An 18269-nucleotide genomic window follows, 5' to 3' on the forward strand; every position below is an offset into this window, starting at 1 on the left:
TGATTCAATGATTGGGACTCTTCACTAATATAAACTTTGGCAGAAATGACAACCATTGATGGATGACAACTTCCATCCATCCATTTTACATACCTGCTTCCTGGGGGCCTGGAAAGCCTATTCCAGCTGCCAAGTAGGCAGCTCGTCTTATTGGGGGAGAGGCATTATACACCCCGGATATGTCGCCAGTCCATCACATAGAGACAAGAGACAGACAACCATGCCCGCTCTCACTCACTCCAAGGGTAAATTTAGAATCATCAATTAACCTAACATGTTGGAGGAAGCCAGAGTAACCGGAGAGAATCATGCAAACTCCACAGAGGAAGCCCCAGCTGAGAATTGTTCCGGGAACCTTCTTGCTGTGAGGTGATAGCTTTAACCCAACACCACTGTGCATTCCCACCCTCCATATGTTGCTCGAGGTCAGCCAGAAGCTTGTGAAATGTCTTTTAATATTTTTTTTTCACGATCTGAACCGAACTTCAATTACCACTAATTTTAGAGCCACATCCTAGAAGGGGCTTAGCAATTGTTTTCATAGGTTTACTGATTGCCTTGTAGCCTTTGGAATTGTTATGTTTTATTGACACAGGTGTTTGTGATTCTTTCAAACTGATCTTTTTTTGCCACTTCAGTGAAAAATAAACTCAAAACCAGGAGCCAATTTTTTATATGCTCTAGCACCTGCCGTTTCACTGGTCACTTTAGGTCACGCGAACACGGGTGATTCCACGTAGTCCATTGTAATACACTGTGATTCTTGTAAAAAAGAAAGAACTGGAAGGCTGTTCTGACAAATAATATAATGTTAAAAGATCCACAGCAGCTGTCCTGATTTTATAGGCATAATGAAGTTGATGCATTCCTGTGTAGTTCCACTTTGAGTTGAGCTTGAGTTAAGGTCAAAACCTCTGTGTCTTACTGCTTCACAGAGAAACACACAACTCCCCCTCTACTCTACTGATAAATAATTATCCTTTTGTGTGATGTGGCTTTGCTCCAAGGCTGTGCACTTTATGAGAGCTACTTTTAGCAGAGCAATCCAAAATGGAAAAAAATCTAAATAAATTTATCTTCACATTTTGAATTATAATTGTGATTTAATCTGTATATGAAACCCAGCACTGTGTTTTCTTGAACATGTACTGGGGGAAAAAAGAAATCCTCTGAGACATTTTCAGAAAATAAACACTTAAATGTGTTTACGGAAATAAAACTATCTTTACCTTTATTTCTTTTTTGCAGCTTCTAACCGTTTGTTCACTTTCATCATCTCTTGTGTTTATAGATTTATAGATTTACTCATCCCTTTTATACAGAAAAGGGATGAGTCAGAGGAGTCAGAAAACAATGTCTGATGATGAATGCCTGACAGAGGGACACAGGTCAAAAGTGCAAAGACAACACAATTTGAAAAACACATTGTGTTATCTTGGACGTGTATGTTTGATTTTCATTCAGCAGTAATAGGTTCCCATTTTTTTCAGTTGATGCTGGGATTTTTTTATTTTGCATCATACAAATACATTTAATTGCCCTAATTATCTGTGGAACCATAAACAACAAGACAATGAAGACTTATCTATTGTTACCATGCTGTGCCTCATGAACACACACACACTCATACACTCAGCAGGAGCAGCACTTAAACCTGAGCAAACCGTGAAGAGCAACACCCTCTAATGTAAGTGTGGCATTTGTCAAAATCTTCTCAGATGTGCCGTCTGTTTTGGCCATGGCAAAACAAAAGAGTCATCCTCTTCTCAGCCTGTCTTGCTCCTCCCCCTGCTCAGAGTTATGCAGTATTTCAGCCTTCAGGAGAATAAAGAAAGCCAGACATTATAGAGACAGAGCAACCAGGCACTGTTAACTAGACCACAGACTCCCACTGAAATCCACTGTAGGTACCCTGGGAGCTTGAAATTTGGCATTCGGATTTCGGTCATTAGTCAGTTTATTTCTTTACTAACTCCATAACATGAGGCAGGAAAGATGAGTCCTGAAGTGCGTTGTGAGCTCTTGTGTTTGTTTCCGTAGAAGAGTTGGCTTTATGCTTGTTGTTTCCTCAGATAGTTTTTTTTAAAAAAAAAATTTTAAACCCTCTTAGGAATTCAGAACTATCTGACTTCCTTTTTCCCCACCCGTGTCTTCTGCTGGAGTACCATCACTTTTTGTTTGGACTCTCTTGAAGTGCATTCAGTGATGCTGACTGAACCGTATGGAGCCATGTCAATGGGGTCAGACGTTCGTGATCTGACCCTCTTACCTCCAGCGCCTCCTGTGTCATCCTTACCAGGAGCTGGAGGTGGGTGTGGGATGTCTGTTGGCGGTGGCCAGTGGACACAGTTGCTGGACCTCCACCCTGGCTCTCCCTACGGCTCCCTGAACTCCCACCACTCCCTCATCAAGCAGGAGCCAGGCTGGGGAGCTGCTGACCCAATAGAGGATCCTCACTGTGGACTTGGGGCCTTCACTTTGCACTTCTCTGGCCAGTTTACAGGATCAGGCTGTCGGGTCGGTGCCTTTGGAGAGCCAACTGCAAGTCAAACACGGATGTTTCCCAATGGAACCTACCTGCCCAGTTGTGTGGAAAGCCCCCCACCCAGGAACCAGGGTAAGACTGCATTACAAGACCCATTTTAGTGTTCTCTCATTAGCTTTCTGGTGGAGCAGCAAAACACAAAAAGCAGTCATCATCACTCACCAAGTAACACATCTTTTACAAGGCAGTGTCTCCACACTTCCCACTGAATGTGTTCGCTATGTTGCTCCATGTTTAGCAGATGTCAAAATTGTTGTGTCTGAGCAGGATGTTATGCGCTAAAGTGTGTCATTCTGAACCACAACTACTGCTCCAGCATCTTTATCCTAACCAGTCAGTCCTGGGTTTAGTTACACTCTTTTGCAATCAGATGAATAACAAACCTGTTATATATAGATCTATATATCTATATATAGATCTATATCAAATCACCTAACCAAATCTTGATGTATCCCATGAATTTTAAATCCTTTTAAACTTCATAAATACAGTTAAAAAGCTTTCCCTTCTCTGACTGTGAGTCAGAAGGACCTTCTTGACGACATTTGCTGTAATAAGTAACAAAACAACTTCCTCTAATGGAAATACGTGACACACACATGCAGACAAAAACTGGTTCACAATCTCTTTTGATTTGTGTTTCATTGAAATCTTGGAATTTGGCGTTGAATCTTTATAGTTTAGATTAGGTCTCTACCTTCACTGTAAACATTTGCTTGTATCTGTTGGGTTTCATTGCTTAGGAGGTTTAAACCTGTGTGCATGCTGAAGTGACTCAGTGTGCACAGCAGGGTTCTGTTTGTTCAATGGAAAGTGTTTTTCATGCAGTGATTAAAAGGAAAGTGTATTTTTCTGCAAGCTGTCGGGATTTAGAGTGTATGAGTAATTTTTCTAAGAAACTTTGTAACATCCCACTTGGGCCTCACTCCGGATATCACACTCCGGATATGTTTGTGTGGATATAACATAAACATTTCACAAGCTTTTACAACATGCTAATTTTCATCAAGCGTCTGGTTTAGCTTGCTTTATGTGAGATACCCTGAAATAATGGCAATTATTTTTTGCAACAACTGTGTTCAAGTAATGTTAGATATAAATCACTTGTCTTTTTTTAAGGAACATATTCCGCAGTAGCTCATTCTTAGTCTGTCTACTGTGTGTTTGCCAAATTTCTTTTTCCACGTGCCATAAATATTGCAACCACAAGGCCAAAGATAGATGGGGGGAAAAATAATATGTTACAAGGAGAGAGGATTTTGTAGTATGATGAATGTGTCTCTGTGGTAACCCTGCCAGGCACTAAGAGCTACTATCAGGGGGGAAATAGATAACTGAACAGATACTGCAGACCGGAACCTTCCGAATGTTACTGTCAATTCATAAGATGGTGATCTGTAATGACTCAACCAGGCAAAATGGGAGTATTTTATTTCCATTGCATCTCTTGTTGTTTTTCCCTCAGGTTTTGCACAGGTGGGCTTAGACAGCAACCCCAGCTATGGTCACACGCCACCTCACCACACCCCTCAGCTCTCCAGCCTGTCCTTCAAGCACGAGGACACACTGTCACCGACAAACAACATAGGTAGCCGTCTGCACCCTCACATGTTTTCACCAAACTGATTCGCAGACGGGAAAACTTGCGTCTCAGCAAGGTTATATAAGTAACCCATCACTTTTCATATCACAGCAGTTTCGCTAAAATCCATTTTCCTTCATCTCTGTCTGCACACACATTCATATACGCAGGCAAACATAAACACAGTCTCCCTTAATGACTTTGGAAATTACAACTTGAGGAAATAGCTTTATGTGACTCTGTTGGAATGTCAAAAACTGTCTGGGGACCAGTATACTATATGAACCTGAAAAGCACCAGTATTTCTCATTGACCCCCTTGAAAGAGAGGAGCAGAGCATGCCACTGAAATGAACCACAATTCATTTTACAAAAATATTCCACTGTGTATGAGCGTGTCCTAACAAAAAGAGAGCATAAAATGGATGACAACATTTTTGGGGGGATTTTTCAAATCCCGAGAAAGAAGATTTTGTTTTTATCTCATTTTTACTTGTTATTAGGTCTTTGTGGAACAGTGTTCTCATATAAACGAAATGAAAAGCTGTGTTTTGTACAGTACGATAGACAAATAAAGCAATCTGAATGTCAGCTTTTAAAGAATATTTTTTCAATAGTTTCTGGCCTATTTTTCCCAATTCAGAGAAAAAAGTCTGATAATGTAAATAAAAGGCAGCTGTTGCCCTATTTTGAAGCAACTTTTGTGTTTTCTTCTGTTCAGTTGACCAGCAGTATCCAGCGCCTAATCCCATGTTTGGCTGTCATAATCCTTCAGAGCCTTGTCCGAGTAGCCAAGCTCTGCTGCTGAGAAACTACAACAGGTACAATTACTTCTCACTGCATGTGTTCACTGCTCCTATATTTGATTCACTTAACCTTGAATCCCCCTTCAACACAATTCCACTCATCCTCAGAGTTTTCAGACTCCTCACTCGTCAGTTATTGTCTGCGGGTCATTTTTAGAGGTGTGAACTTTCTCTGATCCCACACTGAGCTCTGCATTCACCTCTTCACTGCCTGGATCGTGAATCCTCGTTTGCTCCGAGGTTAAGTGCTGCCCACTGGTGCTCATCAGGCCAAAACAAACACAGAGTGATCTACTGCTGATGTGTCCACCCCGAGGAAAAATTAGGAGAAAAGTATGAGACAAGTTCAGCAAAAGTGAGAGCTGTGTGAGGGGAGGGGAAGCTGGAAATATGCTTATTTGAACATCTACATGTGCCTTCAACTTGTTTTCATTTTGATGTAAAACATTTCAAACAGTAAATGAGGGTGACATTCTTTAAATACCGGCTTGAGATGTTGTTGTAGAATAGGAACATGTGCAACCCAAATACAGGGGCAGCAGTTGATAAGCGGAGGGAAGACTGTTGCGCTGCTGTTGGAGCTGCAACTGGAAACACTCAAACAAACGCAGAAATGTGCACACGCACGCACATGCTCATACACACAGTGTATATATGTCAGATATCAGTGAGCTTTTCCACAGTTTAACATAGTTCAGAGCTGATTAGCGAGCCATCACGATCCTTCCCTCAAGGACTCCTTCAGAGAATGTTGTCCAGAATTCCCCCGAAACTGTTTCCCGCCATTAATGATACCGAGGACAGGGTGATGTCATGCACTGGTCCAGAGTGTACTAGGCACGGAGACACCCCCACAGAGTGCACAATCACATCTTTTAAGTATTTTCATTTTTGTGCTTGTGCCTGTGTGTGTGTGTGTGTGTGTGTGTGTGTGTGTGTGTAGCAGTGTAATCTGCCAAGGTAAAGAATGGCCCAGTGCCCGTGTTTTTTAATGAGGCCGGTGAGGAGTGTGGTGGGTGGACAGGATGTGTTAATAAGTGAACCATGTGGAGTTCCCCAGAATGTAACACCTTAATTTCCCCTACAAGGGAAGATAAAAGGAAGGAAAACAGCACAGAAACCTGAATATTGTCTTTGAATTTCCAAAATTAACCAATTAATAAAAACAGTACAAACAAAAAAGTTGATAAAAAAATGTTTTTATTACTATTATTTCATCATTTTTCCCCTAATCACTTCTAACCATGTTCATTACATTTTATTAGATTAATTAGTACATTTTTTTTTGGGCCCAAGGAAAGTTATGCTCTTTTTCTTTATGCTTTACTCAGTGATAACCTGTACCAAATGGCATCTCAGCTAGAGTGTGTCACATGGAATCAAATGAACACCCTGGCGTCTTCTGTGAAGAGGTGAACCTTTTTTTTGTTTGTTTTGTTTTTACTTTTCCTTTTTTAAGTAACATGCTGTATTTTTCAGTTTTGACAAGTGTTTGTGTGGTTGAGCTGCGCAGGAGGAGGAGGAGGATTTGACCAGATGGCTGTTGGCCCTCTGCCTAGAGATAGCGGGGCAAGGAGACTTAAGCATGTTTACGTGAATGGTCTTGTTCTTACGCTTTTTGTGTTAAAAAGTTATTCGTTGAAGAACTTGGTACTTTCTGAATTTCTTTTTCAGAAATTTATCTGGATGTGTAGGTGTGGTGGTATGATGATGTGTTTGGACTCTGATCAAGCAACATCATTTTCAGACATTGTTTGGTGCACTAACACACGCAACTTTTCCTCCCTCCAGTCTCTCAGTCCCATCAACTTGAGCTAGAAAATCTGTCACATGTAACCAAATTTGTTCTAATTTTGGTAACGAGCCAGCTGCTCCTGTAGGATTCCATAAATCCAGTTCTGAAGCTGAGTGAGAAAATATGTTTTGTTTCATGTTGTAATGTTAAAGTTAAGCGAGAAAGACTTTTCAAGAGATCAAATCCTGTTTGAAAACCTGTTAATGTTCTAACTGTGGTACCTTAACACTAATTCTAAGTCCCTCTCCACTAAAAATCAAGTTTTTGATTCTCATTAACATGTCCATAAGGAATTTTTAATTTGTTACAAGGTATCATATGTTGCAAGATCAATCACCAATGCCACAGTTGAGAATTTCTGCTTTGAATATCCAGAGCACCACATACATCCTCAGAAAGGCAAGGTCAAACTGCTTGCCCAGTTGAAGCAGACTTATTTCAGGGGGCAATAATATGGGGCGGGGCTGCACAGTTAAATTGCATGCATCATGAAAAACTGATTTAACAAGAAGCTAGCGAGCAAAGAGGAGAGGTCGAGAGGCAAGCTGACATAAGTTGGCTTGGCAAACTTTTAAGAGCTCAGGAACCAAAATCCTGGCCACAGACTATAGCCAGCTCTCCGTTGGGAGCTTGTGAAATGGCCAGCAGGGATGCAAGAACTGGGTCTGCTTGCCGCCTGAGCTCACCCACTGCAGCTCCTGACAGATAAACAGGGCCTTTCTAAGCCTTAGAAAGTACCGTTCTGATACTTCCACTGGAATGTGATGCTGTATGTTTTTGCTTCCTCTCTTAGAGAGTCACTTATTTGTTAAAACATTTTACATCTTAATTACCTCAGTGTTATAAGTTGCAACAGAGCATAACATCAACATGGAAGGCCAGTGTCAGCAGATGGCAGGTGGAGATGTGGGCAGGGCTGATTAGCATATTCATAGATCCCAATGAGGAAAAAAGTATATATTTTTTTGTGGCACAAACTTCTAAATGTACAGTTCTGAAGAGCATGGTGTTGATGAGTTTTTAAAGGTATTGATAACTGTCAGTGTGGGACTTTAATTAATGTGTAATCAAATCTTTGCTTGCCAGCGGCCATGCAACCAGCTATGACAACGACATCACAGCCCCGGCCCCACTCCCACCCATGTTTGTCAGCGCCCAGTACCAAATACACACGCATGGTGTCTTCAGAGGACTTCAGGTCAGCCAGTTCATTCAACTACATTCATTAACATGCAGTTTATGAGGAAATAACTGAAAGATCTGTCCACCCTCTGCCTTCCTCTTCTCTATATCAAAGGATGTCAGACGGTTACCTGGTATCGCTCCTCCAGGTACAAGGTCCTCAGAAGCCAGTGAGAAGCGCCCTTTTGTGTGTGTTTACCCTGGCTGCAACAAGAGATACTTCAAACTGTCACATCTGCAGATGCACGGTCGGAAACACACAGGTGAGATTGACTAGACGATTTGCAATATTTGAAATATTTCAAGAAATTGATTACGATGAGGGTGATGATGATACGGGACGATTATTTTGCAGGAGAAAAGCCTTACCAGTGTGACGTCACAGAATGTGGCCGCAGATTCTCTCGCTCAGACCAGTTAAAGAGACACCAGCGCAGACACACAGGTATTTAAAAATGTATCTGTATGTCGACTCCTCTGAGGAATCTCTGTTTGGGTGGTTTTTTTTCAATGCTAATTTTAGTGCCATATCTCTCAAGTAATTCAGACAGGACAAGCCAATACCCATAACTCAAGGCCCTTGGCGTTTTTTTTTAGATGTCACTAAATTAAGAAAAATATTCTAGATGACACTAAATCCTACACAAGGCTGATTTAAAGTACACTGGTAAAGGTAAATATTCCTCAGACTTTACTGAATTCCATTTGACTGCTTTTTGGTGAATGGGCTGTTCTTTTTGGAGTGGGCTGAGTTATCAAAATCAGTGCTTTATAATTTCTTAATTCCAACCTGCAGCTTTGATTCTCTTTCTATCTCTCCCGTTTCTGTTGCCATTTTCTTTGAGATATTGTCCGTCATTAATGTATCAAGCTATACTCAAATATTTTCATTTAGGCCACAAAATACAGATCCAGAAATGAACAGTGCTGATGTCCAGTTAACATCAATAAACAATCAAATTCATTTGAATAAACTTGTTGTTTTATCAAGATTCTTGATTTGTTTTTATAAAATGCTACATATAGGAATTGAGTGATTACTGTGTGAACGTCCTAAATGATTTCAGATGAGACACTATAGGTGATTAGGGTAAAAATGTAATCATGTCACAATTACACTTCCTCAGTTTACTGCTCACATAAAGGAAAGATATTACAAGTTTTTTTAATATGTACACACACACACACACACAGGCATATATATGTATATACATAGATGCTAATTAAATAATCTGTCAAAATATCTACTAATTTCAAGAACAAAAATTTCAAGAACCAAAATCTGAACATTAGTCAAAGCCAGATTTACAGTTAAAGTTCCAATATGATTCATTATAGATATTTCCTACATTAAGAAGCAAACATCCACTTACTATGTGAAACCATAAAGGTATATTGATGTTCTTATTAAAGTGCACGGCCTCTCTCCTTCTGTGTGCATCTTTTTTCCTGGTCTTAAGTTCTTTGCTTTCAATATCCAGGATGCCTGTACATGTCTGTGCACAAGAGGCTATGCCAAAGCAAGCAAAGTTCGAGCTTTTCCACCGTCGTTAGTTTTAAAAAACACAATCTGAGTCCATATAACTTGTTTTTACCCAGATATGTATTTTGTTTTTGTTTGTTTGTTTTCTTTTCTTTTTTTGCTCCGAGTTAGGTTTCACTTTTATCTTTGGCTCAGTTTTTTTTTTTTAAGTTAAGAGTCTGCTGCTTCAGTGCCACACCCATATTTTTGGGGTTACACATAACAGCACAACAAGCACCAGAAAAAATAGATTTCATTGTGTTTTTAGGAACATAACGCTCTATAAATCAGGCTATGACCGATATATCAAGAAACCCCTGTGATAGTACCACATACTCTACATATAAAATAAAACTTGATTTCTAAAGTATGTGATTACTAGAGTGTTACTGAAGTGATACTAATGAACGTGATAAGGGTCAGACACACTCAAATAAAGTAAGAAAGTGAGCAGAAACTCCTTTTATGCAATGTATTGTAACATTGAATAAATGTTACAATACATTGTAAGATGCATACATTTTTACTTGAATTTTTTAATGGATAAACAAGTTTCAACATTTTTTTATACATACACATCGACACGAAATGTTCCAATCTTACATTAATTACATTTCATTTTTTTTTTTCATTTTACAGGTTTTCTGAAATATTGTGTTTAGATATGCAAGTGCATCTAACTGAATGTAGACACATTTGCATAATCATACAGTAATTGCAGTAGAACGAACACCTGAAGGTGTATTTTGTACACTTGCTTTCAACTGGTCTGAAAGAAAAGATTTTTTCTGAGGCAAGATTTTTCAAAATTTTAAGAAATAAAAGAACGATGAATAAGATTGTACCATCAAATTAGACGTAGGCTATACATACTTTGAAACTGTAAACTCTCCTCCAAGAGTGATATTCATATGGCAGTCAGTGTGAGACTGCCACTGCTGCTTATACTTGTACACTTCAACTATTGACCCCCCCCCCAAAAAAAAACAAAACTCTTCTCTGTGTAGGAGTGAAGCCCTTCCAGTGTGAGACGTGTCAGAGAAAGTTCTCACGGTCAGATCATCTTAAGACACACACTCGGACTCATACAGGTAAAACAAGTGCGTATACCTTTTTTCTTCCTCTCCATCCGTCTCCCGGTTGAATTTTTTGATTAACTTTAATTCATGCCAAGCATGACATAAGCTTTTATTCTAAAGCAATGCTTCTTCTTGTTTTTTCCTCGTTCGTCCCCTCCTTGTCAGGTGAGAAGCCTTTTACCTGCCGCTGGTCCAACTGTCAAAAGAAGTTTGCCCGCTCTGACGAGCTGGTGCGCCACCACAGCATGCACCAGAGGAACCTGACCAAGCTGCAGCCTGCCATCTGAGCAGTGAGAGGAGGAGGAGGATGAAGAGGAAGGTGACAATATGTTGTGCCAGCTAGTAGAGAAAGATGCCTGGAGCCTGGTCAGCAGTTATGGTGCCTTGCCAGACTCGCTGAAGTGGTGAAAACAGCTGATGCCTTACTCAGTCAGACAGATGATGTCAGGAGAACAGACTCACTGAAGACCCATGGGATAGTCAAGATAGAAGCACCTCAACCAGCACTCATTATGGTTACGGGACACTAGAGCTCAGACTTTGAGAGGGTAGAATACCACAGTGATATTGAGCCAAAAAGAGATTCTTTTTTATTTTTATCCAAGATGAGGAAAACGTTGATATAATATTTTGAGTATTTTGTACACTTGCACTGGCTTCTTTTTTTTATTGTTAGAATTGCCTCACCTTGAAAAATTTGCTGGACCTTGGAAACTGGATTTAGGAAATTGACAATATGTCTTTTTTTGTCCACTAAGTTGAGAATTGTTTTGCTTTCAGGAATGTCAGCTTTTTTATATTCCTAAAATACCCGATACTCATCAAACTGCTTTGTATATATGTGGTGTGTTTGCTTACCATTAAAGACATTCCTTTGGTATTTTTATGTCCATGTTAGTTCATCAAATCTTTATTCACGTCTTTTTTCAAGCGTAAAAGAGTATTCGAGTGTGGCTGAGAGACAAAAGAGGCGTGGGTGTTGTCAGGTTAAGAGGCCACCTATAAGAGGTGGTGTATAAGGGGGGTAACAGACAGTAAAACAGCAAGCCACTGCGACTCTGACAGGGTGCAGGTCTCACCCTCCTAAATCTTGGACACACATCTTCATAACCAGGAACATCTGGAGCCCAATAAATCTCATTAGAAAAGACACATACCACAGTGTCAGCAGGCTGTATTCCACTGGCTGTGGACACTCTTAGCAAAAAGCCCTAAAATACAGACACACACACACACACACACACACACATGCATGCATTTATGTTACTACTATAAATCAAAGCCTCCAATTTCCAGTGGAACTTTACATCTTTGAGCCACATGGTGGCACTGTCAGCCTGTTAGGTCCAGCAGATGGGAAGAGCTGTGAGGGCTAGAGCGTGACTCATATACTGCTTATACCTTCCTTCTCAACTCAACCCCTTACCGGTATTCGGTTTCCACAATATATATGGTAATGTAAATGAAAGTGAGAAACAAGAGGGCGTATTCAGAGTACGGCTGGGCCCATCAAATATAAATGATGTGGATGGACTTATGTGTATGCTTGTGTGCAAGTCCATAAGAGATGAGATGATTCAGCTACTGCAGGTATGTTAATAAAATATGACTCAGTGTGGGCTGAATGAGCTGTTCCGTGGCTCTGTGGGCTAATTTTGACATATAACTGGAAAAGAAATGTAAACACACACACATACAAGCTTGGCTATCTTTAAAGTGATGCTATGACGTTTGTGAAATTTAACATTTTCCCGACGAATAATGCCTTAAGCATCATCCTACAGTCCGAAAAGCAGAAAACAAAAATAATGGACTTTCATCATTCATTTGCTATATCTATAAATGACAGAAAAACAGTGGAGCACAGGGATTAGTAAACCATGCGAAAGTGAAATTAAAGTCTGATTTTTTTTTTTAATTAATAGGATGAAAATCTGGTGCGAGTGGATAGCGTATGTGTCATGACATAAACAAAAAACACTTCTGCAGTGAAGGAGGCATTGATGCTCATTAGGCTGAAAAAGATTACAAAAACATTTCTAATCTGTTGGACTCCATCAATCTAGTCAGACACATTGTGTACAAATGGAAGAAATTTCAAGATCATTGTTACCCTCCGCAGGAGCGGTTAACCAACTTGTAAGAAACTAAGGGCGACTTTCACATTGGCTAATGTTCATGAGTCAGAAGAACACAAACAACTTTGAAGGGAGGCATCGAGAAAGCAAACAGAACTGCCTGCAATTTGCCAAAGACCATTTGGACAAGCCAGAAGGCTTCTGAAAAAGATAGAAAAGATAAGTTTCTGCTTGAGAATTACAGGGCAATGTTTAGAGAAAGGAAAAAACTGCATCCTAGTTTACAAACCTTTAGAAAAACACTGTTACAAACATGCACAATCATTTAACATTTACCACTTTATTTTTTTTCTTCTTTTTTTGTGGTTTCTTGATTATAGTTCAGTGATAGTTGTAGTTTTGTTTTGTCTTTTGTCCCCAAGGGAAACGACATTTCAGTACACTTTTATACTGGCTGGAGCCTTGAGGAAGTGGGAGTGCCATGGCTGGGGCCTGTTTTGCTGCATCTGAACCAAGGCAGCTAGCCATCAACACAAGTGGTTCCACCTCATTATAACTAAAAAAAGAAATGACAGTAATGTTTTGGATCGGCCAAGTCAAAGCCCTGATCTAAATCCAGTGGAAAAGTCGTAAGTGCAGTTCATGTGGGGAAATCCTCCAACATCCCAGAGCTGAGGCTGTTCTGTTCAGAGGGATAGGCTGCAACTCCTCCAAGCTCCTTGCTCCTTACACATGAAGGTCACCAAGAAGACTAAAAGCAAATGTTTGCATACTTTTGGACCTAACAAGTATGTAGTATTGGATCATTTTACCAAATAGGATAATGACAAAGTAGCCATCTAATCTACTTGTGAAAAAGGCTTATATTTTTTTCAGATATGTAGAAAAATGAGGGCTGAAGTGCTATCAAACGTTGTACTGCAGTTGCTGGATAGTAAACAGAAGCACACTTACAGTACAGCATGCACTTATATTTGCTCCTGCACTTCTTCTTTCATTTCCACTGCACTCCTTTACACATGCTGAGCTAACAAAGATTAAAATACCTTTCTCCTATTTCAGGGTCACAGGCGGCTCATTTAAAGCAGTGATTCAGGTTGTTTTCCAATCCACATAATGGTTCTGAGGTACTATCTCTGTGATGTTCAGTTTTTTTCCCCCGGCTTCTTAATCCAATGCACTTTGATTAGGAAAGGCTTTTCTTTGTTCTCTCTCTGCAGGGGCGTTAGGAAGCAGGGGAAGATCAGAGGGACAGCGGAGTTGAACATTTTACTCACTTCAATTCACTCTTAATAAGAGACCGCAAAGGCAGTGAGGAGTGTGCGAACCTGATGCTTTAAACATCCACAGTCATTAATACCATCATTATCGCACACATTCAAAATGAGACGAACCTGAACTCTACACTGAGCCACCTCATTCACTACATTCCATTGTGAATAAGAACATTTTTCAAGAGAGCATTGTAGGAAGTTGTGTTGTTATCCACTAGCACTGCAAATGTGTTGTGTTGTCTATCCCAGCCTGTCAAATGTTGCCTCTTATCTGAATGCATGAACACACACACACACACACACACACACACACACACACACACACCACCAGATGCCCCCTCAGCTGTAGTGCTGGCTGTTTGCCTTTAAGGGGTGTCAGCGTGGGTAATCTCAGGTGACGTACACCTGGTAATGCACTATCGCAGACATCTGTAGGACAGCAGGCCTGCTAGCTTCATAGCTTCCACATCCAAAGCCCTGTAAAGATTTCTGTTTGAATGAAATGTGATTTAAATTTACTCTCAAAATAAAACCAGCTTGGTTTATTCTGTGAAAGCAAGTTTGAACAAAAATGATCATCAAAGATGTTTTTTTTAATTTTTTATATAATTTTGTCTTTGAAAGGAATCATATTAATGATCTCTATGCCATACAATAAAGTCCAAGGTGCATCCAGCATCAGCATCCAGTTCTTGTTGGGATTCTTTGGTCCAAGAAAAGACGTTCTTTAACCCCTGGGAACTGGAAAGGTCAGTGCACATGTAGCACACATACAGGCCTCTGTGAGCCCCAGGGGACTGTTAACAAGGTCAAGGCCCCAGAGAGGAAACTTGACAGAATTACAAGGAGGCCCGCATGCAAAAACAATGCTGCACCAACAGGAGGCGCTGTCAAGGACTGTTTGTGTGTTCAGCGAAGCATGCTTTTAGTTGTATTCCCAGACAGCATTCATCCTCGCCTCGGGCTAGCTCTCTTGTGCAGAACTGCTGCTTTGCAGTCTGAGGGGCCTTGGGGTTCTTGGGGGGATTCCCTGTGGTATAACAGGGAGCCTTAGGGGTTCCAGTGTGTAGGGGCTTTGGGAATGCAGAGGCCTTTGGGGCCTGGAGCTCAGATGGGGCCTAGAGGGTAAACTTTCTCACTCAGGGAGCAGAGATGGAGCAGATACAGAAAGACAGCAAAGGGAAAACACCTTCAGAGGAGGCTGTCAGATATAAAGGCAGCAGCCGGAAAGATCCCATGAGGGTACACAGGCGCATAAACATAAAACACGCACACACGTACACTCTAACCCAAAAGCAATATGTGGAGACACATTTCCCTCTCTCTTCAAACATTGTGTCTTTCATCCTCTCCTCTTTTCCCCTTCCTGCTGTCTCCTCTATTCCACAGCAAGATATTAATTCCTAACAGGATTAGATGTGCCTCCATCATGTGAGATACAAGATCACAAACCTACTCAGTCTCCCTGAGGAGCAGTGGGATGGGGAAGGTCTCGTCTACCCGTTCCTCCCCTCCATTCCAAAGGTATCCAGATGCTGAAACATGAGAAAAGAGAACCCGAGAAAGGAGAGAAAATTTAACAAATGGAGTGAAAGGGACATTTTGTCCAAAGATATCACATCTTACTGGAATAGCATCGTCTCCATCTTCAGTGTCATAGACTCCGAAACAATTTGACTGTGGGCAATTCCGCCTGTCTTTTAATTAAAACTTGAAAAGTTTCTGACTGTGTAAATCATATGAAAGATAAGATACTCATTCTGAAAGGCAGTAGCCTTTCAGAATGAGTGAATGATGGAAGCAGCTATGTAAAAGCTGTTTAAAACTGATTTGAAATCATCCTGACCTCAACCCAAAAGTCCCCCATTTCTCAAGAGGCATTTACAATTAGGTACCAACTCACTTGTTTTATGGTTCCTAAATTGAAATCTACCGCTCTTTAAAGCCTTCTCTCTAATTGCGTGGCCATTAATAGACGATTCCTTATCTACACAGTGTTGATATAGCATAAAAACTCATTATGATAGATGAGCAGAAAGTACAGTTCTTAAAAAAAAAGAGGCAAGGATGAAGCACAGTTCTGTGTCACCACCACTAGGAGGAGTAAAGTCCCATGAAGGGAGTGAAGAAGGAAACCCGCTTTCTCTGACATAACATAAAAGATTGATGCGTTCCTTCAAGCTTCATTGTACAGGAGTAGAAACATGCAAGGCACTGAATTAGCCTACATCCGCATGACATGCGCATACAACCACACGACTTGCATAAACGCAGGAGGTAGGCTGCGCATCATCAGGGCTGCATGTTAGAAGAAAAGTTCACCCAAATGCAACTAATATTTCACTTATTGCCAGGAAAAAGGTGGGAATAGTCACACTTATTTACACACAAAATTGTCAGATTATATTTTCAATCAAGCTCCTTTTATTATTACTATTACTTACTAATCAGTCTGCTAAAGTATTCCTGAATAGGTTTGTTGCCACAAAAATAAAAAAAGTCAGACATCTTAAATGCTGGAGACATTTTGTTATGTGATGGAGTGCAGATGATTTGATGTTCAAGTGTATATCTGATAATGAGAAGGGGTTCATCTCTGATAAGTTCAACAGAAAGATTTTTCATTGCAATGTAAAGTCAAAGTCATTCAAGTGTTCATGAATGTGTCACCGCTTCAAAAGCAGTCATTTAAACCTTCTGACAGCATTTATCTGGCCCCATACTGCGGTTTTAGCAATAAATATGTAACTTGTCCTTCAAGAAGAAACAGAAGGAATATAAAATATCCCTTGAGCTGTCATGTTAAAGCAAGGCATCAAAGTGTGAACGCCTCAATAATGAACAAAAACTGTACTTTTTTGTTGTTCTGCATTTTATCATACAATGGGGGGAAAGTTTTGTTATGAAAGCCTCAGCAAAGGGTGGATAATATGCCTCAAAGATCTTTGCAAGTAATACCAAGAGTAGAAGGAACAAACAAAGGAGCTAAAAAGACAAAGACAAGGAAGCGTATATTCGCGTGAAAAATAGGGCTTAATGACTGTAGGAGTCAGAGAAGAGGCAGGGGATCTGAGGGGGGAACCGGTTGGACTGGATAGTTTGTTATGCAGGCTGTTGAATCGTAGCAGTCATTTAGGCATTGCTGCTGTTAATTACTGATAAGACTACAGAAGTGCACAATGAGAAGGAGATTGTTGGTGGACGAGACAAAGTGAAAATGATTCTGGACGTTTGTTGTATGCTACACTTTATGACCCTCCTCTCCCACTGTCTCCAGCCTGTCTTCACCCGCAGGGCTCATTATTATCAGAGGAGAGGGCCTGATCTACGCAGACACTCATATGAAAGCCGTCTGAAGGCATTACTGTGCATACACTCCCCCAGTGTGAATGATTAGGACCCGAGCATAAACAAGGGGGGCAGACTGTTAAAGATGGACATGAGGCTGCTATTCCACGTGCCCCATCTTCTTTAGGCAAACGCACATTTGGTTCGTTTACATCTCTATGCACCACTAACACTCATCCACCTTCACTCACACATTGACTCCGACACACAGATGCACCATGACACATGACAAACCGCATATGCCGTCTGGAGGAAGCGCATTGAGCGGTTTAGTGTTTTTTTTCGGCCTCCCAATTATTCAAATGTATGAAACAAGACTGACCCTGCATGCTTGAACAAGGCAAGAGAGCAACCATTATCTAATGGAGAACAAAAACAACTACTAGTGTCACTGAACACCTCCACTCTGAATGCTCCTCGGACCTTGCCCATTTTGTCAGATGGACAAAGAAGGAATTCATCTGAAAATAAACACGTGTTCTTCGATGACGCTGTGAAAGTGGAGCCATGGCAGACTTTGGTAACTCCTTTCTTCACAATCTATGGAATAATCATTGTTTTCCTTACATCTGCCTCATGCAAAGTCATGCAAATCTGGAGGATGCCAAATAATTTGAATGACTAAAAATGTCAACCCTGATAGATATATGAAAGAGTAGCTCTTCAAGCCTTTTTTTGGCTTCCCTGCTGAGTTTGAATTTTTAAAACAGTTCTATGTTATAACAGAATAACACAGTCCACTCATACATACATTGCCCCGTCCCTTTGTTCCTAATGGGCTTTATCACATTGGTCCCGCTTGACTTGTCTTGCTAACTGGCACACACATATATCTATAAGTTCCACATGAGCAAGCAGAGAGGACAGGCTGGGTGGCAGAGCAGCTTTCTCAGTTACATCTGAGAGTTTTACTGCAATAGCCAGCAGCAACGAGAAGTCATCTTAACTCCATCTCTGTGCTGTGTGTAAACTGAAATTAGTCCCGAGGAGTGCTAACAGCATGCACTTATTCCTAATGTTATATGACTCAAAAGTTGAGTGGAGACTTTCACGTTTGAA

General features: G+C 40.6%; 1 protein-coding gene across 5 annotated transcripts; it reads left to right on the forward strand.

Annotated features, from left to right (window-relative positions):
* Positions 1-1860: 1860 nt before the first annotated feature.
* wt1b (WT1 transcription factor b) lies at positions 1861-11359 on the forward strand. Of its 5 annotated transcripts, none has more exons than XM_075471330.1 (9): positions 1861-2617; positions 4011-4133; positions 4848-4947; positions 6264-6344; positions 7814-7925; positions 8025-8172; positions 8265-8354; positions 10439-10531; positions 10676-11359. In XM_075471330.1, the coding sequence occupies exons 1-9, from the start codon at positions 2206-2208 to the stop codon at positions 10795-10797; spliced, it is 1281 nt and encodes a 426-aa protein (XP_075327445.1). In that variant the 5' UTR covers positions 1861-2205; the 3' UTR covers positions 10798-11359. The 5 variants fall into 5 exon arrangements, with proteins under 5 accessions (XP_075327445.1, XP_075327454.1, XP_075327415.1 ...); XM_075471339.1 differs by having other exon boundaries at positions 10439-10522; XM_075471300.1 differs by lacking the exon at positions 6264-6344.
* The last annotated feature ends 6910 nt before the right edge of the window (positions 11360-18269 follow it).

Source organism: Odontesthes bonariensis, chromosome 1, assembly GCF_027942865.1.
Source record: "Odontesthes bonariensis isolate fOdoBon6 chromosome 1, fOdoBon6.hap1, whole genome shotgun sequence".
Lineage (NCBI taxonomy): Eukaryota > Metazoa > Chordata > Actinopteri > Atheriniformes > Atherinopsidae > Odontesthes > Odontesthes bonariensis.

Excerpts from the sequence above, each read along its gene's own strand:
- wt1b (XM_075471330.1), top strand. The coding sequence starts at position 2,206 with ATGCTGACTGAACCGTATGGAGCCATGTCAATGGGGTCAGACGTTCGT. Across the intron at positions 2,618-4,010 it reads CCCCCCACCCAGGAACCAGG|GTTTTGCACAGGTGGGCTTA; the intron begins GTAAGACTGCAT and ends TTTTTCCCTCAG. Across the intron at positions 4,948-6,263 it reads CTGCTGAGAAACTACAACAG|TGATAACCTGTACCAAATGG; the intron begins GTACAATTACTT and ends TGCTTTACTCAG.